The sequence below is a fragment of the Fusarium fujikuroi genome, chromosome FFUJ_chr01 (assembly GCF_900079805.1).
Source record: "Fusarium fujikuroi IMI 58289 draft genome, chromosome FFUJ_chr01".
Classification (NCBI taxonomy): Eukaryota; Fungi; Ascomycota; class Sordariomycetes; order Hypocreales; family Nectriaceae; genus Fusarium; species Fusarium fujikuroi.
The window spans coordinates 6,206,065-6,232,037 of record NC_036622.1 but is presented as its reverse complement, the minus strand read 5'-3'; the positions used below and the strand labels follow the sequence as shown (position 1 = coordinate 6,232,037).

The following is a 25,973-nucleotide window of genomic DNA, read 5'->3' as shown; positions in this document are numbered from 1 at the left end:
AGAGAGTTTTCAACGCCTTCAAGCATCAAGGTACTAGCGCCCGCCCGCTCACTAGCCTGGGATCTGCATTACCGTTCCCGCCCGCATGTATTTGTATCGAATCCTGTATGGGGATGGTCAGTCGAAATTTACAATCGGAATTGAAGAGAAGCAACTTAGTCAATAACTCTCTTATTATTTGGTGAGGATACTTCGATGTAGCATTTTCAAAGCGGACGACCAGCCGGGGATAGCGTGATAGTGTCGATGCAGGTTATAACATATGCGTAGTTCCCTGGGTCTGCTTTCACATCATGCCCCAACTTTCTGCAAATAGTAGGTTACAATCATGCATGTTATTGAAGCTCCTAACTGCGAACCGAACTGCGTCGCTGCCAAAAACTTGAGTATAACTCTCGAGGCGTTGCTAACCCTGGCAACGTCAAAGGCAACCCCACAGGAACGCTTAGAAGTATCCGAAACTTTCAAGCAGGTTGTAAAATACATCCAACATATATTAAAACAATCCCATGACCGCAGTGCCATTGATGCAGTATGCGAGCCTATACCCATTTCTATGCCACTACCCATAGCCGATCCTCAAACTAGATCGCCGGCCGAGGATGCGGAACAGGACCAAGCGGGGGTCTCTGAATCATCTCAAACCTTCGGGCTAGAGGAAAACAAATCTGTTTCAGCACGCAAATTTTCGGAGGGACGTGTTGTTCTGACTCGAGACGATATGGGCGAGAAGATGCCTGAGACTCTCCACAGGCTGTTACAGAGCCCTGGGTTCAAAAACCCAGCAAAACTGAGTTTTATCGGCGAGGAAACTGGGAAAGAATGCATACGCCAGGCCATGGAACGTGAAAAACACCCAGATGTGCGGTACAATCTCCTCACACCACGAGCAGAGGGCGGCATGAAGGTTACTAAGAGCGAACCTCCCTCAGGGGACGCCGCGGAGCTCCCCATCGTCAATCTCGACAGTTCGCTTCCCTACAGCCCCCTAGATGAAGCTGTGGCCTCTCGAAAGACCAGAACCGTGTGCCACTTCGCCGGCATCATAGACTGTGATCACCCCATCTACAAGAATACTCCTTTACATTCCGGCCCGTTGCTAGCAGGCATGGCAAACGTGCTCACACACGCCAACCAGACATACACACATTTTGGCGATGCGGGGTCCGCTACAGCGATGCACAAGGAAGATGATCGTTTCCTCTCCTATAACATAGTTCTCTTTGGCCTCAAGAAATGGGTCATGATTCGAAAAGAAGAGACAGAGAAGTTTGAGAATTGGGTCTCCTTGTATAACAAGACATGCCGTTGTGATCAATTTGTCCGACACTTGAACATCTTCTTCAACCCAGAGGAATTACAGAAGGCTGGGATCGGCTACGATATTATCACACAAGGTCCGGGTGAGCTGGTGGTCACTCAGGAGTATCAGTACCATCAAGTCTTCAACATTACGCCAACGCTAGCTATCGCAACCAATTTCCTACCGCCCGGTGTACAGCCGAGGGTCAAGAGTGAGCAGGAGCGGCTCAAGGTTTGCTCTTTGTGCGGCATTGGTGGTTTGTATGGACTAGAGGAATTTTATGTTGACTGGGTAGATGATACCTTTCGACCGGATGGATCACAGAAGAGGAAGTTGATGATTGGTCATGGGGTTGCAAGGAGGAGGAAGAAAACACAAAGATGGGAGCCTGCTGTTTCCGCCAGGCAGACCAGACAGTTTACCAGACGACACAAGGCGGAGGATAGGGTGACAGATGACCGCGGAACTGTTGATAGGGTGGTGTCTAGGAGACTAGAGACGGTAGTGAATGGAACGGCAGATGACCGAGGCGCTGTCCAAGAGGACGGGCCAGCGAACGATGTCATGCGACGCGCCATGAAAGAACTAGAGCGTGATGGCGAGTTCGTCCTCATACCAGAACTCTCTAATAACACAAACTCAGGTACTCGAGTGAATCGTCTCGCGATGGCCGTCTTAAGCAAGCACGCCATTGAGCAGTTCATCACTGCCATCAAGGTCTCAAAACAGAAACCAGAAGACTTCAGGCGCACGCCGATCGCTTCTCTCCAAGATGGTAACAACACAGAACAGCAAATCATCAAGTTAGTAGCTGAGAGGGTCAAACTCATATCTGGAGACGAAAACAAGGGCAACTACTACACCATTCTGACTCGACACAACCTGTTCCAGTTTGCAGCCCGCTACGCCCTGTTGAGAGGTGAGCGTCAACACATCAGGAAAGACGTTCTCGACATGGTCGCAGAAATAAGTGGTTGCACAAAAAGCACGATCCAGAAGCGAGCCCAGATCGGAGATAAATGGAAGATGGTCTGTGGCAGATTGACCGACGGCGCTGGACTATTGGCCTTCCTGCCCTGCCGGGACAGCCCTTTTGACGTGAGCCAGTCTTTTTATTTGGATCTGGCAAAGGAGAAGAACAGGGAGGATTTGGACATGTTTCATCGGTTACTGGATCATCAGTACGTACGCGAGCTGTGCATGATTGCGAATACGTGGTTTGATGCCGTAGATGGAGGAAAGGAGCTTGCAGACGTGGAGGATATTGATGTGCAGGTGTCAGATAAAGATGAGATCATTAGGTATCTTTGGCGTTTGGTACAAACGAAAGATAGTTAAGGATATTATTTTTATAGGACAAACGCCATCGCGTCGAAATAAAGAATGATTCTCGATCCTGACATAATCATCACGACAGAGTATGATTGGCCGAGAATCCCAACCGTCCAGAAGCTAAACATCGGTCTACGCATCCCTGCTTGGCTTCTTTTCTCTCTGGACACTATTTGGGCGCCTATGAGAATGAAGCAATAAAGACACCATCAATCCATCTATTGAAATGTTGTCAATGCTCCCGAAATAATCTCTTTTAGTCTCTGACATTGTCACAACGGCTCCAGCCTGAAAGCCTTAGTTGCCTCTAAATGCTCGTAGCGCATAGAAACCTTGTGTATCTGTTCAGAGCTTGGCATGGTCAAAGGAGCCAAAGAAAGATCCGCTGACGATCTGGTCCAAACATGAAAACACCAAAAACAGTGCCATCCTTTCTTTAGGCTTTCACTGTCGGCAATCAGTGCTAAAGCACATCATCCAAGCCTGAAGCGTCTAAGGATTACAATATGACGGTTTTGAGGCCCCATATTGCTTTCTACTTTTGAAGAGTGAGACAGCTTAAGGTTCAAGCAGCTTAGAAATGACCCCGTCGGCTTGAAGACAGAATGAAGGGATTGGAGGCGTACCGAATTGATCATGCTGAAGTCTTGGGCCTCGAAACGGACAACCTGAGGCATTCCAAAGCTGCTGGGATAGAATCTGCGAACTCCAGCTTTTGCGGCATCATCTTGTATAACTTGTTGATAAGACAAGATCGCAGATCCTACAGCACTGACGACAACATCAACACCTGCAAGCATCAAATTGAGGCTATCTGCGTCAATCAGAGTGAGATCCACCCCATAGACGGTCAAATTAGAGACCCAGTGATCAATCTTCAAAGAAGACTCAGGTCGAATGAAAGCAACTAGATCGAAGGGCCGTTCTGGATATACAATCAATGTATGGAGGATCCGGTTACCAAGTGTTCCATTGGCTCCAAAAAGCGCAACTGTTGTCTTATGCATGGCTGGAATGGTGATTTTGTGGAGCTAGCTAGATGACTTGAATGAGAAAAAGGCTATAGATATTATGTTCTAATAGTCCTGTTACAGTGTAAAGAAATTCAAATATATAAATACGTCATCCCAAGACGTAGGTCTTAATCAGATCTTGCACGTGAACCTTTTGTTCCCCAAGCTTTTCAAGGCAGGTTATTGTAATCTGAGATTGCGTCATGTCTTTGTGACGTTTCTGAACAAACTGTTGTTACATGTATGGTATCAAGGTACATCAAAATCTCACAATCTAGTGAGGATCGGTCTTCTCCTATCTTCCTGGAGCGGTTGAATCATGTTCCTGACGTCGCATAGGCACATAGTGTATCATGCATCATCTCACAAATGCATCAAGTGACAGTAGGGTAAGCCAATTGTAAGCGTTAGGGAGAAACAAAGAGGCAGCGGTACGGCAGTTCTCCAGCATGTTGCAATAAGTATGGCTCACCAATAGGTTGCAGGCCTCATTTTTTGAGCCATTTACAGCTTGTTCTGCTATCCTGTCGCAGCATGCATGAGTTAGCTGACTCACAACCACTGTAAAAGGCGCGGCACACCGCTATTTAGAAACATCATGTGCTTCCTTCAGCCTGCTTCACTCCAGCAACTTATGCAAGCCGAGAATATGAGGGTGATTCATGCAGTTAACATACAGTAATTACCCAGGAGAAAGTTGGCTTTCCCACCGGCCGTAAGCCAGACTATACGACGTAGTCTTCGATTTGCGAGCTAGCAGGTCTCTTGAATCTCATGAACAGTTATCGTATGAAGAATCGGTGAGGTTAGAAATACCATAGTAGCCCGAAAATGAAATCACTTGCAAGGATAGGCTTTTTCACAGAACATTGCCTCGTATCAAAGACGAATGTAGGGCACGGCCCGGCTCGGCAGCTGATTTGCTCCACACCACCAATATATCGCGGTATGTGGTAGCCGACTACCAGTAGCCATGCTATACACGAAGGATGCTTTTGCATGGGAATCTATCGTCAGACACCTCTGGAGTTTTTTAGATAATCTTACTGATGCTCTATACTGTTCTGCGATTTGCGATTAAGATCGCCAGCCCGATAGATAATGAATCACAGCGAACTTTCTCCTTCACCTGTTACTCAAAAGATCGACACATGGGATGTTGTTTGTTCTTGGAACAAACTAACAGGAAGATTTCAGATTAGTAGAACTCTGGCGACCTAGCTGTCTCAGTCGTGTTTGCCTTACAATCAGTCAATCGCCGATAGGGGCAATGAAGCTTTGATGAATCAAGATCCTTCTGATTCATTCCGCTTGGTGGTCGGCTGCAGACTCGAGCGCTTCACCGACTTTCTTGTTTCCGGAAAAGGAATCATTCGGGTTCAATTCTTGGAATGGTTTCGAGGATAATGTAGTGTACGATAAGATTGGCAACGGGTCAGTATGACGTAGTGTGTATACAAATATCATTCGTATCACCATGCTGTCGGTTCTGAAGCCTGGCACGGATTTCTACCCAAGTACTCTTACCAGGAAAGGATTTCAAAATAAGTTCCACTGTCAATCTTCCTCTGTTAACTTGTAAGAAGTATCAAAAAATGTCTCTGCACCTTTCGAAGCAACAAAAGGTCTGGGCCACTATCGATGAGCTCGTCTCGGCCAAGAAAAGGGTTGAGCTTGACGGGACGTCGCTGTCGATTGCTGCATTGATCGCCATATCTAGGTAAAGCTCAGCACATGTCCATCCATAAATAAATCGTATCTCTGATTGTGACAGATATGGGCTACCCTTCACGGTTTCTAAATCGCATGAGCTTGCCCGGCGGATGAGCAAAAGCATCGATGTTCTTAACGAAAACCTCGACAAACACGATATCATTTATGGTTTGTGTAAACGCATCCCTTTATCGAAAGCAGTTAATGATTCAACCAACAGGTGTGAACACGGCTCCCGGCGGAAATGCAGACTCCCGAACAAGAACCAGCAGTAGGCTTCAACATTCATTTTTCCAGCATCACCAGGCAGGTATTCTCCCAGAGACTGTATCAAGTTCGGCAGGGCAAACTATCAATCCGCAAAGCCTTTCTGAAACTATGGTACGAGCACTGACGGTTGTGCGATGCAACTCCCTTGTGAGAGGCCACTCTGCTATTAGGCAGGACGTAGTAGAGTCACTGGCCATGATGACCTCTCAGGGCATCACGCCACTGATTCCAACCCGCGGGAGTATATCTGCCTCTGGAGATTTATCCCCCCTCTCGTATCTCGGAGGGCTTCTGGAGGGGAACGAAGGTATTTATGCTCGTGTACCCGGTCCTCATGGCCACTCGAATATAGTTCCCGCCCGTCAGGCACTAGAAGCCCTGGCTCTACCGCCCGTGGCTCTGAAGCCGAAAGAAGGTCTTGCCATCATGAATGGCACCGCTGTCAGCACTGGATACGCCGCTCTAGTGATTCACGATTGCCATGACCTGGCCATCATTTGTCAGCTGCTTACTTCGATGGCCGTCGAGGCTCTGTCTGGCATGCGGAGCAATTTCCATCAGTTCATTTCCGAAGTACGGCCCCATGCTGGTCAAAATGAGGTCGCAAGCAATATTAGAGATTTCTTGAGTGGATCAAAGCTTTGCAGTGCCGACGATATCGACTCTCAAGGTTTGGCACAGGATCGCTATGCGCTTCGAACTGCACCCCAATGGATTGGTCCACAGCTGGAAGATTTATGTTCAGCTGAGGCCCAGATTTCAGTCGAACTAAATTCCACAACGGACAATCCACTCATTGATGTCTCAAACAATTGTGTTCATCATGGTGGCAATTTCCAGGCCGCTTCAATAACCTCTGCGATGGAAAAGTCACGCACTGCCATTACTATGCTTGGAAGAATTTTATTCGCCCAGTCTGGAGAGCTCGTCAACCCAGACTTGAACAAGGGTTTGCCTCCAAACCTTTCCGCAGATGACCCTACAGTCTCATTCACCTGCAAAGGTATCGAAATCAACATGACTGCATACTATTCAGAACTGTGCTTCTTGGCAAACTCCGTCGCAAGCCATGTTCAGACAGCAGACCGAAACAATCAGTCGGTGAACTCGCTTGCTCTGGTATCGTCAAGAATGACCGAGAAAGCGACCGAGCTACTAGCCATGATGTCCGCCACTCATCTGTTCACACTATGTCAAGCCCTGGATTTGCGTGCGCGTGACGAAGACTTTCTCCAAGAAGCTCACAAGTTGATGCGAAAGAATTTTGCAGATCTCTTCACTGGGACTCTCAATAGTGACGAGATATCAACCGCTGTCCCCTCTCTGTGGACAACCTTCCGTTCATCATGGCAGAAGAACAATACACTCGAACCAAACAAAAGATGCCAGCAAGTCTCTTCCGATATCGTATCATATCTGATGGACAAGTTCGACTTCTCGACTGGAAATCTTGCACATATTCTCCAACGGCTTCAGGGTTGGCAGAATGTTCTACGCAATGATCTAGTAACCGAATACACCTCAGTACGAGATGCCTTCTTCAACAAGCAATCGACTCATTTGTATCTATCAAAGTCCACTGTCAGACTGTACAATTTTGTAAGGAACCAGTTACAGGTTCCTTTTCACAGGGGACTACCTGATCACCCTCCTCTGAAAGACCAGAGCGAACACAAGCAGGCTGCTGAAACGATTGGGACGTGTATTTCTCGGATCTTTGTAGCTATTCAGGACAAAACTATAATTCAGGCGATCAAAGAATAGCGAGCAAGGGTGGATGACTAGTATCTGGACTGTCTCTACTAGGGTTGAATGTATTTTGCTATCGTATTTCTCTGAATCTTGGCAGGCCACTCCTTTGCGTAACCCGTCTTGTTCCGGTGCAGATCAAAAGCCTCATACGTATCACTCAATGCATACATGCAGAGTAACTATGAGTACAATTGCTTTAAATCCATAAATTTATTTGTTGATTCTAGCAATTAATCTTTATATGCATGTATGTCCTTGACTTCAATCTTGCTATTATCAATCTGATTAGACTTCTTAAAGATATCATGACAAGATCAAAGGTGTTTACAACGTTGCTAGCGTAGACTTCCCTGAAAGGGCTGTTGCTTTATTGATAGCAACTCCTGTGTTCATTAAGACCTGAGTATCGATCACGATCTAAGTAGCGATCACGATCTAAGTACCGATCACGATCTAGGTCTCGATCGCGATCTAAACATCGATCACGATCCAAGTATCGATCATGATCTTAGTAATCATCACAATTCAAATATTAATTAGGACAAAAATATTAGTCATCATGGCAATATTATAGAGATCATAACCTCTCTCATTTCAAAAACACAACATAGTTATACAATAAAGAGCAACAAACTCCCACTTACAAACCATCATTAGTACCCTCCGCATCGCGATGGCACCTCAATATGGCCCGTCACGACTGAACTTTAGATCAAGTCCAAACTTCATTAGAGGCTCTGTGGCAATAGGCCTCTTCACTGATCTCCTTCTTCACGGCATTATAGTGCCTGTACTTCCCTTCATCTTACATGATCGACTTCACCTTCCTGACTCCCAGGCCCAATTATGGGCATCAAAGCTACTAGCCATATATGCAGCATCTACCGTTGTATTCTCCATTCCGTCGGGATGGCTTGCCGATAGATGCAGTACTCGTCAACTCCCATACCTTATTGGCCTGTTTCCATTGATTATAGGAATCGTTCTTTTCAGCCTTGGCCGATCTATGGCAGTTTTGATCCTCTCAGTACTACTTCAAGGTACATCAGCTGCATTAGTACGTTCAGTTGGGTTCGCTATGGCTCAAGAAAGTATCGGAGGAGTAAATACGGGAAAGGTCCTTGGGACGGTGCGTATATTCCCATAATAGATGCCGGGCATATGACTCACGAACCAGATCAATTCCTTCGGCATGATCGCACAGGTCATAGCTCCCATCGTCGGGGGCGCTTTATATAATGCCACCGGCATGCTTGGAGTCTTCATAATCTCCTCAGGAGCGTTAACAATCGACTTGGTCCTACGGCTGCTTGTCATGGAAACGAACAAGGATACGAGCAATGAAACAAATGAAACTCCGCAAGACAACACTTCTAGAACATACGAGCCAGAAAGCTGGGACTATATTACTGAAAACCGATCTCTGCTTCCAAAGGCTAATGACACAGCGGGTGAGCCTGACGGCGATATTGGACCTTTAGTGCAAGCCATACCTGTTATATACTGTTGTCATCACTCCAGGTTCGTGATAGCCATGGTGTCATCAGCTACCGCGGCAATGTTTATTGGCATGCTTCACGCCACCATTCCTACTGAGGCTAGCCGTTTCCTGCATTTCTCACCTCTTCAGGTCGGGTTCCTATTTATGGCATTTGTCGCCCCTTGTTCGCTATGTGGTTGGTTTGTGGGATGGGCAGTTGATAAATATGGGACTAAGATAGTGGCGACTGTTGGTTTTACGTTTCTGGCATTTCCTCTTGCTGTCCTTGGTTTACCTTTTCACGAATTCGTGGCAGGGCACGCAAAGGCGGGACTGTTTAGCATCATTTTATTACTGAACGGGATCGGGCTGTCAATAGTCATCTTGCCTAGCTTCGTGGAGGCGAGCAGCGTCTTGCAGAGCTGTAAGAAGGCCAACTCTAACGTCTTTGGTGCTAAAAGCTCCTATGCACAACTGTTTGGTTTTCACTGGGCTTTCTTCTTCCTCGGGCTTGCAGTTGGGCCAATACTCGGACTTTCATTAACGAAGTACGCTGGATACACAGGCACAGGAATTGGCTTTGCATTTCTGTCGGGCGTTATGGCAGTATTGTCGTTTCTGTTTATAGGTGTCAAGAAAGAAGCAAGAGATGGGCGTATGTAATATCCAATACTGACGACTACGCGATCAGTTCAGTACGATGGATATAAATATGTTTGCGATGATGTATGTTACTACGTGATGTCTAAGCTTAGCAGTGACGTTTTGCTCTGAATTAGCTTTTCTCTCCAACCCTGTCCCTAAGTTGGGGACATTGAAACCATATGCTTATAAGAAACGGCCCTGGTGTCGCATTTGTGGACCATTAATGGAAGTCAATTATAAGAAAGGTCGTGATGTCTCCTCTTTAGGTACAACTTTCACATAACTCCGTCTTCACCGGTAATTTATTTGCTTCACGAAGTAAGTCCTGTGACACATCGTCACTGGTTAACACGGTTTGAGCTGCCAATTTCGCCTTCCTGTCCATTCACCCTTCATTTCTAAAAACCTCAGTCTCGCTCATAGATGAATATAAATAGGTGATGCAAGAGATGGACTTTCTTGTCATTCCAATGGAAGCCATTGCTTTGCTACTAAACCTCTTTTTTACACGGACAGACATATATTGACAGTACGTATGTGGGTACCTTGGCATGTTAAGCCGTCTCCATGTTTTAAGCTAACACGAGGAGAACAGCGATGCGGTCATGGCTATCTGTGTTTTCAGCTTGCAGCCATGTGTATCATCATCGGGTCTGCCGATCTCTTCCGAAACCAAGTAGCAAGTAGGGCAAAATACTGAGGCATGAATACTCTTTACTACCAAGCAAGTAACATCCATTCTTGGCCTCCGGTTATCACAAGATCCTATTACCAAAAGCAAAGCCTAGACTGCTACACCTTTGATATCAACATCTGATTTCGCTTCATCTGTGCCACGGAGATTCCTTGAGTCTAACTTAGGCCACCCTAGTTTCGAGAGCTTGGTTGCAATTCCCACGCTACAGTAAACAGACATCCGTCAAGTCTGACCTCAACCATTCTGATGATGATGACGCCTGTTATATCTCAGCTATTCGATTATCGCCCCCTCAGTGACTATTCTATGTAAATAAGCACGTGGTGCTAAGATTGGTGAAGGTGCCCGATTTCTTTGGAGCCTTTTGTTGCAATGAGACCCTAGCTGCACATCAAGCTTCAACGTCGGAGTTTCTGAGTAGAAAAGTATAATGCCAACTTTCCCCAGCTCCCCTAATGGATTAGAACCATCAGTTTATGGAAGAATCAGGTTTTATCAACATTATGTTACATGCATCGGGGTCGCAGCCCTCATGCCTCCTGCAGCGTCTCACTGCCGTACTCTACAACTTTCTGATTATCAGACAATATCCCAATGACGATGGAAAAGCCATTCGCTTGTGGTGTATCGATTATCAATAATGTGGTGTTGCCAGGGACTAGACTGGAAACACAGCAGCTGCGGAATTTAGTAGGAATTTAGAGAGGAAACACGCATGTTGAAGGGATGCAAAGCTTCAAAACCAATCACTATGAATCGTCGGTGCCATTCGATGCAACGTTGGATTTGAATAGCAAGTATGTGAAAGTCGCATTCTATTCCATTCTGTTCCGCATTCCCCCTCCTCAGCTCCTATGCAAGTCTAGTTACAAAGCCAGAATTTTGCCAGAAAGTGGTCCATCTCTGAGACACTTTCCAGCCCACCACGAAAGGCAACGTGCTGATCCGGTCGGATCAACATGATGCAGCCCGTTTTGGGGATGGCCAAGTCCCGATACACCATACCACCAACTCCAGTGTGAGATGCCGTGTCCACAAATATCTTCGTATAGTCAATTCCCATTGGACCCTGACTCGGCGTGAAGATCCTCGGAAGATCATCCAACTCAACAATGTCACGCGATGCGCAGTGGATGAGAGTGAGCTCGATGCTGGAGAAACCGCAGCCTCTCGATGCTCGATTGATCTTCCCCACAAGAGAGCTAGATCGAGATAGGCTCTCCGCAATCTTATGGACACGGCCCATCTGACACTTTTTGGACACATTTCCGCCAAAAATGAGTAAATTCCATCGACCAGCTTTGTTTAGAATCTCGTGCATGCGCCATGGGCGGCCATCACTGTGATTCAAGACCATCATATCTGGGAGCCTGGAACCTGCTCTTAGAGCCTGATCGGAATCTAGATCATGAATCTGAGTCTCATGCACGAGAAGATTTGGTCGATAGATGACCCCCAGGCCCGAAGCAGACGAGTTTTCTTCTTGGATTGTTTGCTTCATGGCTTCGAAATCTTGATCATCTGGCTTGAGGGACACCATTCTGTAAATCCTTTTGTCGAAATCAAGAAGTGCTTGTCCCACAGGTAGCCTTTCTTGCTGATATGTCTCAAGAATAGCAGGCGTTGCAGACCCGAGCACTACAGAAGAGATCTTCCATCCGATATTGAAAGCATCCTGCATACTTGTGTTCATACCTTTTCCGGCTTTTGGTGTGTGCGTATGAACTGCATCGCCAGCAAGAAAGACGCGATCTCGGAAAGAGTATTGCCGACAAAGTCGTTGCCCGACATGCGTCACATCAGCTTTGAAGGACGTAACAAGGAAAACAAGACTGACTTACTGAATAGACACTGGCCCAATCGATTATTGAGCAAGAGAAATGGTACGGTTTAAGAATTTCAGTAACCTTGTCTATGATAATGCTGGTCTGTTTCTTCTGGTCTAGTGCTCGGGAAGATGAGGATAATTGAACATAAAACCTGACCATACGGCGCTCTCGAGGTATCAGCATGGCACTTCCCGAGGCAGAGTGTATGACGCATCGTTTTCTGACGTCAGCTTTTCTTGTGTTAGCCCTATCAACCTGGTTTGCAGTTTGATGACGCCCTACGAAAATTGGTAATGGGGATGCAGTCGATCACTCCCCAATGCTCGTTCGCACTTTCGCCTTCGAGCTTCAAATCGCATTGTTTGCGGACCCAGCTATGGGACCCATCGCAACCAAGCAAGTAGCGAGCTTGGATAACGTTCAGTGGGCCTTGCATTGGCTCATGTCCCTCGTCCTTGTTGGAGGATTTACCGCCACAGCGAGCTATCTCCAATTGCATCGGATAGTCATCCACTGGACTACCTCCCCTGGTGATAAATTTCAAGCTATGTGGCTCGTAAGGTCTCAGGACGGTGACATTTTTGTGAGATTCGATAAAGTCCAGAAACAGTTGTTGAACACGACGCTGGGCTAACGTTGACTCAGCATACGATGAATGGTATTCACCCCCATTGATCATATTCGGCCGTGTGAATACTCGACAAATTGAACCACCTTGGTCGTTCTAGGCCTTCCGTTAGCAGACGTTTTGGCTTGTAACGATGAATCCACGAGAAAATAGCCATACTATCTGGCCTAGAATCCATTGCATATTTTGCATCTTACGTGAGAACGTACCCAGTATGCTATCTCAACAGTCTTGTTTGACTCCTTCCACGCAGCATCCACTAGACCAAACGTTTCAAGCACTTCAAAAGTTCGACATTCGATGCCATCTGCATGCCCCGACTTTGGAGGTGAAGAATTTTTGTCGACGAGGAGGGCCTTGATACCCGAGATGGACATCCAAGCTGCTGCGGTGAGACTATTAGCGCACGTGTGATTAGCTTTCCTTATATTAACTTATCCTTCGATTGGATTTCTCTTACCCAGCGGGACCGGCCCCGATGATAACCACGTCGTACTTATCGTGCATGTTTCTTCAGGCAAATCAGAGATCAGTAGGTGTCATAGGCAAGGATAGTATATCGACAGTACTGCTGACTTGGTCGATAGATAGGAGTTCTGAGCCAAATGATCAATCAGGATGCGTAAATCGTGGGATCTTTATATGAAAAGAGAATGGTCGTGCTTGGGGCAATCAATCTGTCCGACACTCGAGAATACGCGAGTTGACTGCAAGATGAGTATTGCGCACGTCCCTTGTGAGACATGCTTGCATCACGTCTCAAGCTCTTCCGGCGAGACGCATCGACCGCTAGTCTCGCAGTCGTATTAGATTATGAGGGGTGCTGTGATGACAAGATATATTCCCGGGGCTGACCATGCGGTGTGAGTGCAGTATCCATTTTGAGCCAGCATTATCTTCAAATTGGATATGATCCCTCTTTTGAAAAGACTTTAGTGAGGGTCTTGAATAGCTGGTGCCAATATAGTATGAGTTTGAGCTATACTTTAGGATTGATCAGATTATGGCTAATGGATGACTGTCGCTGCAGCTGGCCTTTTACAAGGGTAAGGGACGGATAATTGATGTTGTATTTGTTCTATCGATGTTGTCTTCAATTTTCCAAAAAGAACAAGGATCATGTGGTAAAAATCTTGGTCCTCCTAATGACAATTGCGTGTGTAGGTAGTAACTAGTTTAGAACCATACGAACATTTCATAAAGGGATGTGCATGTAATAAGTGATGATGGGAATTAGGATCTTCCATACACGAACACGGCTAAATCTGACTTTGCTAGAAAATGTCTCTCAATACCACGCTTTGACGATAAGAGCCGAAAGTTCTCAGACATTTAATATCTCCCGCGCGCGGGCGACATGTAGGGACTTACTGCTATGCCCCAAAGCGGCGTGGCCAATGGCACGCTTGCGCAGCAGTACACATCCAGGATCGGCGAGACAACGCGGCAGAGATGCATAGTAGCTTATCTGTAGATGGCTTTCCCTTAACAGTTCATAGAGAACATCCCTTTTCTACCTCTGTAAGAAGAGGTCAATTTAAGAGTTATTATAGATTTAGAGTTTAATATAAGTTAGCTTAATTATATTTAATAATAGTATAAAACTTTTAAAATCATAAACTTTTCTACCTTCACTAAATCATTCTCTTTAGGCCCTTATATTGACATTCCACAATCTAACGTTACAGGAGACATGGCCCTGTTGGACACCGACTTATACAACTGGAATCACTTGCTGCGAACTCGACGTAGCATAAACTCAGCTCTGCCAAAAACTTCACACTGCCCTTTGAGACTTCACGATGCTTCGTGGCAGCGCTGCCTCAGACGCGTTATTTGCCATCTCGTGCGGCTGAATGCTAAAAATCGCCTGTCTCAGCCATCACTCCAACCCCCGTTGCGATTTCAAGCCACAGCATACCCTATACTCCCTACGTCTCGTTGTTCGCTTGAAAACCCTTATTTGTTTTGGTAGGATCTAATGCCCAAACAAATCCAGTAAAGACCCTCCCAGGCTAGTACACTTAAACCCATTGTGGCGCGCAAGATCAGGGTCTCATTTTCTTATCTTTTCTACAGTCTGGATCCTCATCAATGCTTGTGGCAATAATTCCTCACCGCTCGAAAGCAAAGTTGCGCATTCGTAGTGTGAGGGGTGCCTTGTGTCGACGCTCAATTGGCCAACGCTGCATGTGATACTGTGATAGGCATTTCTGTCTTGCATCGACACCCATATGTCACCAACACCAAAAACGCCCAGGTTTCAATGTCACCCTCAGCTTTCCAGTTGAGGCTCTGCCCCCGCATTGCCCTGTGTTTTCTCTCCAAGCCTCCGCCGCGGTCATTTAAAGCGAGTCATGGGGTGAAAATCGCTCATTCTGCCTCGCCAATTACCAAAGCTCAGTCTGCCTCACGCGCAAAGTCGCCGGATCAGATATGCCCGAGACCAGCTATCCCGATTACGACCTCCTACCAGCCGTTTTTGAGGCTTGGCTGCAAGACAGATTTAACGACAAGACAATTACTGTCCAAGTAAGTTAGCGTATTTGTTCATCGATTTACGAAATGGGTATCGGCTGAAACATGGCAGTGTAAGAATGGCAGGCTTGTGTTCAATTTGCCCGATGGTCAGAATTTGACCGTTGTGAGTTCCACAGGGACTGAATACGGGGCTATGAGCTGACTGTCACCCAACAGGAAGACGACATAGCGATCAATAAACTGCAGGGGAAAGACACCTACCCGTAGCGCAATCGCTCGTATGCGTGTAAACTCAGTCGCCTGCGACGCGAAGGCCGTACAGTTTGAGATTGTGTATGTGGCTGGCACAACCAACGCGATGAACAACGCGATGAGCCTTACCCGGAAAAATATATAGCAATTGAGTTCCATGAAGATTTATGTGTTGATTCAATCCAAGACATATTCTTTGTTCTAATATTTGCTCTCAACATCACCATATCAATCATGAATACCTCCGACACGTTGATCGACTGCTGTAAAAATTGGCCCAAGTATCCCCGCCACTTACTACAACCGTGCCACAGACGGAGTGTACTTGATGATTACCGCGTGCGCCTTGATAAACCAAAAAGGCCGCTCTTTGATGCCAGCCAGGAAAAGATCCATTTCCTCGAGCCTCAGGGTTCTGTATACGGTCGGTTACGATTCAGAACGTCTTTTGATAGCGTTATCTCATAATTATTCTTTAGGTTGCAAGGAAACGACAATTGCTAGCCCAGCTGATCTCGAGAAGCATCTCGGACAGAACAGTGAAGATCCTCATTACTGTATGATGTAAGTCGATTGACGCGCACAAAGTCGCAATTACTTGATGTTGATTCATGATAGTTTCATTCAGTCAAAGAATTCGCGATCTCCATTGAATTGTTCACATCATAGCTTCTGCTATTTATCGACCTTCTACCAAATTCCAGCCAGCTTCCTAGATCATCTGTTTTCTTTCGGCCAGAACCCGGAACCTTTGGACTACCACATGACAGGCTTCAATGGCTCCGACACCCTAGATTCTCCCAAAAGCGACATCGTCGAAATTCCCAAGCTGGGGCGCTCTGGTCTGGAACACGTTATGCAATACCTCCTGCGCTCTGTTGAGTGGGATGTAAAGCATAGTGCCTGGAAGATTCGCCAAATGGCAGTGCATCACAAGTATGACCTAATTACCGGGAAAGCATTTTGGCTCAACATTAAAGCCAATTCTATTATGCAAGATAGGCTCAAGGAATCGATCGCTCATGACCTAAAGTTCAACCCGACATTAGCAAAAGGCTTGGCATCGTCTTTCGCTGCCACTTTGATGACACATCTCGTGCATATCGAGTGGTGTGATGAGTCCTGGCGACAGTGCATCAATGACCTGGAGGAAAAGATACGCGCTGTTCTGCAAAAAGCAAAAACAGCGTCCGTCGGTCAGCAGCCTGATTTACCTGCCGCTGTGAAAGCCTTGACCAGCAGAAATGATACTACAGCATTTGGCGCACCAGAAAAGCCTACTCCGCCGAGCCCTGCATGTTTCAACCCTTACGAAGCTATTGGAAAGCCACTCACATCGTATCTGCAGTCAGCTCTTGGCAAACCGTCGCCAAAAGCGCATGCGACCCCCTTGCTCCCTCTGGCCCACAAGACCGCTGCGGCCCCAGTGTCCGAGACCGACGATAATCTGGCCAAGCGTCTCAAGAGCCTCAAAGCACTCGAGGCATTCTCTGTGGAGGATCTGCAGCTTCTGCATTATCTCGGTGAACAGCTGGAGAACTTTCGCTTAGTGATGCTGTTGAACCGCCAGACATTGCGAGATATCTCTGAGCACTACCAAGACCTGACAGCCCGAGACAACTTCCCCCCAGCGCAGAAAGCAGAGTGCGTGCGGAGCGTGGCTTCATTCGTGCGGCGAGTGGAGCGCGTGAGGAAAAACCTGGAAATTCGGGTTACACAGATTGAATCACTGCGGGCTTGGCTGCAGGAGGGAAAGACACTGGTAAATCCAATTGGACGTCGTATGATATGACTTGCTTACCAACATCTCTTAGCTTGAGGGAATACTGCAGTATCGCAGCGTTCAGGTTAGCCACATTTTCACCGAGAGCTCTCACAGCCAGTCGGCCAAGATGGAGCGCATTGCATACAAGACAGAACAAGAAACGATCTCGATGCACGTTATAACGTGTGTCACACTTGCTTTTCTGCCTGGCACATTTGTGGCTGTAAGCTCGTCTCCAATCTCTCAATCGGGGAATGCTAACAGAGATCCCCCCTCTTCTCAGGCCTTTTTCCAAAGTGGACTGATTGATGTGAATCAGGCTGCGAGCGATGTCCAAGGCGCTGTCAGCTTCCATCCGGGAGCCTTCAAGCTTTTCGCTGCAATATGTTTTCCTTTAATGTTCCTCACATTTGTCCTTTGGGTGGTTTTGTTTAAATTCCTGGCAAGTCGAGCGAGGAAACGAGTGATGGAGGATAATGTTCAAATTGTTTGAGCTTTTTGCGATCAAGAACAGGTGATAGATTATACACGCCTCAGGGCTCATAGATACCGTAATTGACATGATTTTAGACTGGAAAAATCATAGGTTCAGAAGAACTGAACCTCTGATATATCTGACATCGAGAATCGAGCTTGGTGACATGAATGGAGAGGAGGATGCCCAGTCTGGGACAAGGCTCTGGCATCACCAAATTGCGTGCGCGGCTTAGACGCTTTACAAATCAATAGGCTTTCCCGGCACCGCCACTCGAGATTTACTGTAGAAAAACACTGTGCAGGCAACCAGGCACCCAGGTCCGTGTGTAAGGCGTGGTAGAGCTCTGACAACTGGCAGATGTGGACCTTTCTGCCTTATCCGACCGTTGTTATAACCCTGCCATCGACAGTCTGGCCCTTGAGGGCCTTCCCCAATCGATTAGTGCCCCGTAAGCTATTATATATACTCTCAGCACCACGACCGATAATCCCCGCCTTCGCAGCGTCTCGCATTGAAATCTCCGTGAACCGGCCACTCAAATCCCAGCAGTACCCAAAGCCCCCATTCAGCATGGATTCGGGGCCTCAGAAGAAGTTCTGCACTTACGTGGAGTCGAAGCTAGTCAACGGTGTGAATGGGCACGGTGAAACGGTCGCCTACGTTCCCGGTTCAGATTTGGAGGATTACTGGTCGCAGGCGAATGTTGATGACATTCTGGACTCGCACGACCGGCCTATTCAAGAAAACTCCACTTACATTGCGAAGAACCTCCGCCACATCTTCTCTAATCTGGTGTATACTGGTCACACGCCACAGATTTCTTGGTTCTGCCAACATGTCAGGAACTTGAGCGACCATCACCTCCCATTTAGCGCACAAGAGCTCCCCCCAAACTGCACTTGGTCCAAGGACTTTCTTGAGCACCAATGGAAGTTTTGCCCACTCTCATTCACGCATGAAACCATCTACAAGCGTACCCTGCACTCCAAACACATTCTACCTGTAGCATATGAGGATTGTCTCACAGACTCTGCTCGTCCTTCTGGCGCTGCCACTCTGTGGCGAGTACACATGCAGTCTGAATGCACACTGCCTTTGTCAAAGGTCAGGGTCCACGCCTGCAGCACCATCAATCTACACCCTTGTACTAACTATGTACTTAGGCTGGTACAGTCGTCTTCAAGATATACGAGGGTGCAAGCGCACAACGCCTCTACAAAGCTGAGGCAGAAGCATACAATCAGCTTCTCCGCTCCCGTAATGAGGGGTATATCACGAAACACTTCGCATCGTTTTCATTCGATGACATTGAGAAGTCAATCATTGTTCTTGAGTATGCCGAGGGAGGATCTTTACTCAACTTCCTAGAAAGCACGAATATTCCTTTCAGCCCAGACGAGTATTGTTTACTTTGGTCCTGTCTTCTGAACTTGTTCGATGCGCTCCATGCGCTTCATGACATATGTAGGCCGACGTCCCATTGGTCTCTGTCGGGGTAAGCTTACTCGCACACGCAAAGCTTGGGATTTTTATAATTAACATGCATGGTCCAGGGTACATCAAGATATTCAACTCAGCAACATCCTGGTGTTCCCTGAGGAAAACAAAAGCTCACAATTTGATGTCGTTTTCAAGCTAGCTGACTTCGGTTTGGCCAAGATCGGGAGGACGTTTTCCTCAGGAGAGAGCCTGATCGCCAGTAAAAAGGGCAACAGAATGTATAGTAAGAAGACCTCCGAGGATATTATCTTGGTAACAGACTAATGATGACAAAGCATCCCCCGAGACTTATGCAAACTATCGTGTGCAAGACCGGGCCAGGATAGAGATATCGCCTGCCTGCGACATCTGGTCGCTGGGTGCCGTTTTCAGTGATGTTCTCATTTGGTCCATCATGGGTGAAAGCGGTCGGGAAAACTATCGCCTCAAAAGACAAGAAGAGATCTCAAACGAGCCACATCTCAGAGCGTCAAAACACGACGCTTGTTTCCATAATGGAACCTCAAGGCTAACTGCCGTTGATAAATTTCACGACTACGCTCTTCAAGGTAAAAGAGAAACTGACCACATATCACCTCATATAAGCCAGCTTATCATCGAGTACATGCTCACAGATCCCCTTCAACGACTTAACCCCATGCAGGTGAAGTTAAGAGCTGATAAGATGATTAAAATGGTCCTGAATGGTCCGGGAGACGCAACACCTGTTTCTCCTGGTTCGTTTACCAATGGATGGCATTCACCGTCCATCCTCACATCTACATCAACCCCGACGCCACCTCCTCAGAAACGTGCAACATTACTTTTCACAACAGAACCAAGGCCGAGTCATGCGCCAGACAGATCAGTGCGTCAGTCATATCCAATGGAAACACGGAACCCCATTTCAGAAACGAGCGTTGCGCCAAAGCCCCTAACTCAGCATGAACCTCCTACTGAATCCCCGGCCCCAGAACCATTATCAACACTGATGAATTATAATGTACCGATACCTGAAACCGCTAATACAAGCGCTGTGGTGACTGTGGACCAGGTTTATCAATTATTGGAGCAGAAAGACCGACTTTTGCATTTTCCTGGTCCACTGGGTGCGAAAGCAGACAAGGTGGCTGAAATCATGGATCTTCTTGGAATGCAGGAAGCGCGCAGCAAAATCTCAGAAACCAAAGGGCGAGATCAGGTAAGTGGCTATCTTGGAGTATTACATATTTGCTCTGCTAATCTTTGGCATTCAGATAATGCTCGTGGACAACTTTGGTTCTATGGAAGAACATAAACCAAAGGCTATGAGGACAGCCAGGGTTATCAGCTATGTGGCGAAGATTGCTGATGATAACGGTATGGAAGTGTTCGCTGCATCAGAGACCACCAAAAAGCCTCAAGTCTGCACCAACTCTACCAAGGTTGAGAAAGCCATCAAGAAGATGAAGACTGTACAAGGAAAATGCAACATGCATAAATGCCTCAACGACATACTCAGCCAAGTCTTAATGCCTGGGCAGTTCAGACCGACAAGTATTTACATTTATACTGATGGAGTCTGGGAACCAGGCGAGGATCGGGTTAAGCTTTTGATTAGTAAAGCAATCGACTTCCTTCATCGTCATGGACACAAGTCCCCAGCACTGATGTTCCAGTTTATCAGATTTGGCAATGATCCTACAGGGATAGAGAGGCTGGATTATCTCGACAACCAGTGCAAGCAACAGACTGATGTGGACAATTAGTGAGTATGATATCGCTTCTGAATAGCATGATCAATCCACTGACTACTTCTGCAGTGATATTGTTGATACCAAGTACTGTGACGAGCATGTCCCTGATATTGTCATTGGAAGCATATCGACGTATCATGACGAGAAGAAATAGGCGGACTTGTTCATAGTTATATCTTTCTTGGGTTATCGGATCCCGATGACAACTATCGGAATCCGAAGGCGATTTATGATACCCGGGGACTGGGCCTAATATTGGGATCGGGGTTGCGTGGTGTGTGCTTATAGACTAGACATTCTGTTAAAATTCTTCTCTATTCTTCGATCATTTTAGATGATGCTATGATTATGTCGATTAAATTCTAGGGTTATGTGTTCTCACATTATTTATTTGCTTTGTGTTTGCTTGCTACTATGCCTGCACATGCCGTCGGGGATGATTGTATATTTCAGGGGAATCATTGGTTAAGTCCCGAAACTGGTGCAAGACTTCTATAGTTTCTCAACAAATATGCCCTCACAGAAAGGAAATAGGCCCCAAATTCCCGTATTCGTAAAAGAATTGGTGCTGGCGGGGTGAAGCCTGCCTAGCAGCTCATATTAATTGTCCCTAGCATTAGCGCCACAAGCCGAAATTGACAATATCGGGTTGTACAGATCGAACAGGGCTTCCACGAAGGGCCAAATGTTCCATACACCTCGTTTAAAATGTTCAAGAACTACAAGATATTAACCGAGTATAGTACTAAAAAGATACAGAGTACCCGAGCCGCCTATGTGATCATAGCTCCAATTCTCACTCCATCTTACTCACTATACCCGTTTGTCTTTCAATTTTCCTCCGGTCGATACAACTTCCTCGCCAGATACTGGTAAGCACTCGAAAGAGACGTACGGCTGTGGGGCACTCTCTTCCACATCATCCATCATCTCTCCTTGAACAAGCCCATCGTCTATGAACTTTCTCTCTTTATTGAAGAGGTTAAGCCGTCGAACACAACGATACTTGTTGACCCGGTAGCCTATCACGATATCAGAAACCGAGAATTCGAGACTGCGGTTATTTCCACGACGCATGTTCCCGCTTAGAGCAGCCCCTGCACCTGTCCGTGGCTCCTGTACACCGAGCTGTCCTTCAACTTCTCCCTGACTCGTACTTGACTTGTTGTATTCCAAACCTTTAGCTACCTTGAGCCCGGTGATCATGTAGAACACATGAGTCCATTTTGAAGAGCCCTCGAGTACTAGCTGGACCTGGGAAATGGCGAAACTGGCATTGAGGTAGTCCTCGTCTGGATCGAAGTAAGTAGTCAGAACCTCATCGCACGTGATGGTGTTTTCTGCATCGCTAGACCCCGAAATGGCAGCTGAACCCCGAGCATAGTCACTGAATGCTCTGACCCAGGCCTCAAATTTTCCTTCTCGGACCTTTGAGCATGTTTCGCAAAAGCCACCCTGGGGGACTGGAGCATATTTCAGCTCGTCTCGGATTTCGATACGGTTTGACCGATTCAAAGCAGCGCGTCCAAAGCTGAGATCTGTGAATATCGCGCCCAAGAACAAAGGACCATTTTCTGCTGCTATGTCGAAACGTGGAACAGGATGATAGGTACTGTTGCCCCGTGTAGTTGATGCCATGGTCGGTTTATTTTTGAGTCAAGAACATGCCAGTGCTATCCCAGCTAAGGCTCCAGAAGGACTGATGATCCATACCTTAAATGACGTACCTACAATGGGTCGTGGTCATACTGGGGCTGAGCTCAGTTTGCGAGGCCTCCGGGCGTAAAGGCGACGCTCCTAGATGGGTGAAACATGCATAAGAAGATGCATATTCTGGGCCAATAGCCTCTGTCACACCTGCATGTTCTGAGACTTGTCACAGTGGCGTTGCCATCAGTCCTAAAGGAGAAGGCCTTGCGAACCAATGGCAGGGCTTATCTTAGCTGGCAGGTTGCTTGACTGAATACGCATTACGAATCTAAGCACATGCAATTGACGCAATACGAATTCCCCAATTTTGTAGCCCAGCGGTAAGTTTCTCAAGGATTGGCAGCAGGCATATCATACGTGTTTAGTTTAGTCTGTATCACTAATAATATGTCACTGGTAATCTGTCTTTAATATGCATTTACTAAGTCCAGTGCACGAGAAACTCCCTAAAGACTCTAGCCACATCGTCATCATTGCCTTCTTCACCCCATAACTGATTACTCCAAGGTTTTATGTAATGATATTGCCCCTTAGACTTGCCGTTGTCCGTCATTTTTTGACGGAAGAGCTTCCTCATTGGCCCGTAGGCCTGCAGATTATGGGCTTCATCCGCGGATAGATTTCTCCGGGCAAATTCCAAGATGTTCGCCGCCAAGGCCGCTGCTATTGGGGTGGCGAATGAGGTTCCTGAGATACAGCGCTTTTCGCCCATCCAATACGACTCAATGTTTTCGCCAAGTGTTGCAAAGTTATCTTTTTCATGCTGGGCTGTTGGATTCATGTCGCGATTCGTGTTACCACGTTGATTTGTAGCGTGGATGCAGAAAACTCCGGGATGGTTAGCTGGCCAAGGCCTAGATCTATTGCCACCTGAATTAGAGGCAGCTGCAAATATAAGCTTGCGATTCAGCACAAGGCTATCCAGCACTTTTTTTAAGCGTGGAGAAGGGCATAGTTGCCCGAGACCCAAAGATAGGTTGATAATGTCAGCGTGTTCTCCCGCCCATTCGAGAGCCTTGACCAAGTTACATATTAGTAGTTATTTGGAGTGTCTGGGAAGCAGACATACCTTGGCGAGCTGCCCGACATGGTCTTCTGAGAAAGAACGTGTGTTGGAGATCTTTGCAACATAAACTTCGCACTCTGGTGCATGCCGTAGCACCAGTCTAGCGACATGTGTTCCATGACCGTGTATGTCTTCCCAGTCGTCCTCCTCTCCGATGAAACTTCGACGACTCCGAATTCTTGTTTCAGCGTTGATAAAGAAAGGATCGTCGTTGGCACTGAATCCCGTATCGATTATGGCGACAGTTACTCTTTTGTATGGGTAATCTATTGAGATATCGACATAGGACGTTCTAAGGATGTGCCTTTGTATAAACCTCTGTATGCGTGTTGAAAAGTCGTGCTCAGATCGAGCTTGAACCTGGTTGGGCTTTCTTGGTAAGTTGTAAGCGTGATGTAACTCCAAGGATCAAGATACCCACAGAACCTCATTTCTGTCGTCCTCATCAGAAAATAACGTAAATGTGGCAGATGTTGGTCGGTGTATTGATGTTTTCGGAACAATATCCCGATGATAAGGCTGTTGACAAGTTTCGCACTGCGTTGACTCTTTACTAGGATTGACTCCGGGGACCTTGCTTATCTGCGAGACTTGCGCTTCCCAAATGTCGAGATTCTTTCTCAGTGGAACAACAATGTGCTCAAGTATCACCCACTGGGCCCTTATTTCCTTCTTGTTTGCCTTGCCCATCCCGACACGATAGTGTCTAAGGAATAGTAGACAGCTAAAAATGGCAGCTCGATAATGCTTGGTAAGATCATCCTGGAGCGTCGCCTCTGCCTCGTCCGCCAGGGCATCATACCACGCTGTAAGGTTTGTTCCATAGTTGCATTCCCTCATCTCCCCTTTGAAGATGTCCATAAGAACTTGAGCAAGGGAAAGGAAGAATCTTGAACAGTCTTGATCTCCAAAATTGAAGTCTTCAATCACCGCATTCTCGTGTTTGAGACTATTGTGTAGCAAACAGTTGATATAAGGCTCAAGCATTTTGTCGCCAGAATCAGCTTTTGAATCGTGCATGACAAAGATGTTTCCCAAGGTTAAGTCCTGTTGTAACCAGGAACTAAGATAGAGATGTCGTAGCGAGGAAACCAATCGATAAGCCAAGTGGAACTTCTTAAGTTCAATTTGTATATCTGAAGTCTTGAATTGCTTCTGTTGAATCAGCTGCTCCATTGTGATGTGCGTTCTGTGCTTATTCTTTGCATTGCTGATAATTTCGAGGCCATTCGTGTCGGCTAGCCAAATATCAGTTCTGTTAAAAGATAGCCAGAGTGGAATTCTCAAGAGTTGGGCATCCTGGATTTCTCTGCAGATGCTTAGGTTTCCATCATGACTCTTGACGCCCTGGCTAAAGCAGAAATGTAAGTATTAGAACAAATAGGGTATCAACTAGGAAGGCATTCTAGAATATTGGTCAGTATAAGCTTACCTTTCGAGGGTGCATGATGTATAGCAGTGATGAGTCCCACGCAAATTAATTGTTTTACATGACAGGAAAGTATAAATGACACTTTTGTCCTCAATATCTTTCCACCCTGACAGATTGATTAAAGCTTCGTGGTCCTCATTCTGGCATGTTCCGTTGACAAGATGGTCAAATAAATTGTCCAATGGCATGTCTACACATTTTGTGTTGATCAAACCCTCGAATGACTGGCCCGCCTTTTGTTCCGGCCGCTTAGAATGCTTTGAGTAAGCTTTCGTCTCTGCCATCTTGTTCACTTGGGTGAGACCAGCAACTCCCTCCTTCCATTGTGACGGTGACTTAGGAAGAAGATTCTTCTCTATCCCGTGATCGCAGGAACCTGATGTGAGTATGAACTCGCCATATTGATGTATGCTGTGAATTAAGTCTTCATGGCCACCACTGGAAGATGGTGAGGTGTGCTCGTTAGTCTGATTGGAGTGTATCGACTATTTTAACAAGTTAGGGTGTTTCCTTTCTTGTTAAGGGGATGATAGAATACTCTGGCGCCGAATGTGCTAAGCTGCTCTTCGATTGTGTTTCGAAATTTATTGTCACGATCTTCAGTCGTTATGTCGATACTCTCGTAGGCACCCGAGACTGCTGAGATCGCAGACTCAAAGGCAAAGAAATCCCTATCATTCTGCTCGTCACTTGAAATTTCCTTGGATTTATCAGGGTCGGCATCGGAAAGTTCTCCCCATATCGAACGGGTAACCGATAAGTACAGTTCTGACAAGTAATTGAATCTCTCTGAGCTCATTTTGCTGTCTAGTTTTTGAAACAGAGTTACAGGAGAGATTTATGCGAACCGAGACAGCTTTCTTTGAAAGATAAGGCAGACACCAGTCAGTTACTTCTCACACAGTTTGATTT

General features: G+C 46.5%; 10 protein-coding genes; 6 read left to right on the top strand and 4 right to left on the bottom strand.

The window, feature by feature from the left end:
- Nucleotides 1-328: 328 nt before the first annotated feature.
- On the top strand, nt 329-2,641 carry FFUJ_00128 (uncharacterized protein; the record flags this gene model as incomplete). Its single annotated transcript, XM_023573638.1, has 1 exon — nt 329-2,641. One exon carries the CDS (start codon nt 329-331, stop codon nt 2,639-2,641), a length of 2,313 nt encoding a protein of 770 aa, XP_023425327.1.
- Nucleotides 2,642-3,134: 493 nt separating this feature from the next.
- Nucleotides 3,135-3,642, bottom strand: FFUJ_00129 (uncharacterized protein; the record flags this gene model as incomplete). XM_023573637.1 has 2 exons in its annotated part: nt 3,135-3,170; nt 3,262-3,642. The coding sequence occupies 2 exons, from the start codon at nt 3,640-3,642 to the stop codon at nt 3,135-3,137; spliced, it is 417 nt and encodes a 138-aa protein (XP_023425326.1).
- A 1,601-nt stretch (nt 3,643-5,243) lies between these two features.
- On the top strand, nt 5,244-7,395 carry FFUJ_00130 (probable Phenylalanine ammonia-lyase; the record flags this gene model as incomplete). XM_023573636.1 has 4 exons in its annotated part: nt 5,244-5,368; nt 5,423-5,529; nt 5,582-5,872; nt 5,918-7,395. The coding sequence occupies 4 exons, from the start codon at nt 5,244-5,246 to the stop codon at nt 7,393-7,395; spliced, it is 2,001 nt and encodes a 666-aa protein (XP_023425325.1).
- Nucleotides 7,396-8,056: 661 nt separating this feature from the next.
- On the top strand, nt 8,057-9,526 carry FFUJ_00131 (uncharacterized protein; the record flags this gene model as incomplete). XM_023573635.1 has 2 exons in its annotated part: nt 8,057-8,512; nt 8,561-9,526. 2 exons carry the CDS (start codon nt 8,057-8,059, stop codon nt 9,524-9,526), a joined length of 1,422 nt encoding a protein of 473 aa, XP_023425324.1.
- Nucleotides 9,527-11,067: 1,541 nt separating this feature from the next.
- On the bottom strand, nt 11,068-13,169 carry FFUJ_00132 (probable phenol 2-monooxygenase; the record flags this gene model as incomplete). XM_023573634.1 has 5 exons in its annotated part: nt 11,068-12,037; nt 12,093-12,264; nt 12,317-12,758; nt 12,872-13,058; nt 13,123-13,169. 5 exons carry the CDS (start codon nt 13,167-13,169, stop codon nt 11,068-11,070), a joined length of 1,818 nt encoding a protein of 605 aa, XP_023425323.1.
- A 1,929-nt stretch (nt 13,170-15,098) lies between these two features.
- FFUJ_00133 (uncharacterized protein) lies at nt 15,099-15,410 on the top strand (the record flags this gene model as incomplete). XM_023573633.1 has 3 exons in its annotated part: nt 15,099-15,194; nt 15,253-15,306; nt 15,360-15,410. 3 exons carry the CDS (start codon nt 15,099-15,101, stop codon nt 15,408-15,410), a joined length of 201 nt encoding a protein of 66 aa, XP_023425322.1.
- Nucleotides 15,411-15,629: 219 nt separating this feature from the next.
- On the top strand, nt 15,630-17,653 carry FFUJ_00134 (uncharacterized protein; the record flags this gene model as incomplete). XM_023573632.1 has 5 exons in its annotated part: nt 15,630-15,819; nt 15,875-15,959; nt 16,014-17,157; nt 17,210-17,383; nt 17,444-17,653. 5 exons carry the CDS (start codon nt 15,630-15,632, stop codon nt 17,651-17,653), a joined length of 1,803 nt encoding a protein of 600 aa, XP_023425321.1.
- A 555-nt stretch (nt 17,654-18,208) lies between these two features.
- Nucleotides 18,209-21,007, top strand: FFUJ_00135 (uncharacterized protein; the record flags this gene model as incomplete). XM_023573631.1 has 6 exons in its annotated part: nt 18,209-18,742; nt 18,802-19,133; nt 19,192-19,361; nt 19,414-20,318; nt 20,374-20,864; nt 20,920-21,007. The coding sequence occupies 6 exons, from the start codon at nt 18,209-18,211 to the stop codon at nt 21,005-21,007; spliced, it is 2,520 nt and encodes an 839-aa protein (XP_023425320.1).
- A 659-nt stretch (nt 21,008-21,666) lies between these two features.
- Nucleotides 21,667-22,491, bottom strand: FFUJ_00136 (uncharacterized protein; the record flags this gene model as incomplete). Its single annotated transcript, XM_023573630.1, has 1 exon — nt 21,667-22,491. The coding sequence occupies one exon, from the start codon at nt 22,489-22,491 to the stop codon at nt 21,667-21,669; it is 825 nt and encodes a 274-aa protein (XP_023425319.1).
- Nucleotides 22,492-22,984: 493 nt separating this feature from the next.
- FFUJ_00137 (related to thermostable alkaline protease precursor) lies at nt 22,985-25,860 on the bottom strand (the record flags this gene model as incomplete). XM_023573629.1 has 5 exons in its annotated part: nt 22,985-23,578; nt 23,633-24,002; nt 24,051-24,980; nt 25,062-25,546; nt 25,600-25,860. The coding sequence occupies 5 exons, from the start codon at nt 25,858-25,860 to the stop codon at nt 22,985-22,987; spliced, it is 2,640 nt and encodes an 879-aa protein (XP_023425318.1).
- Nucleotides 25,861-25,973: the final 113 nt, after the last annotated feature.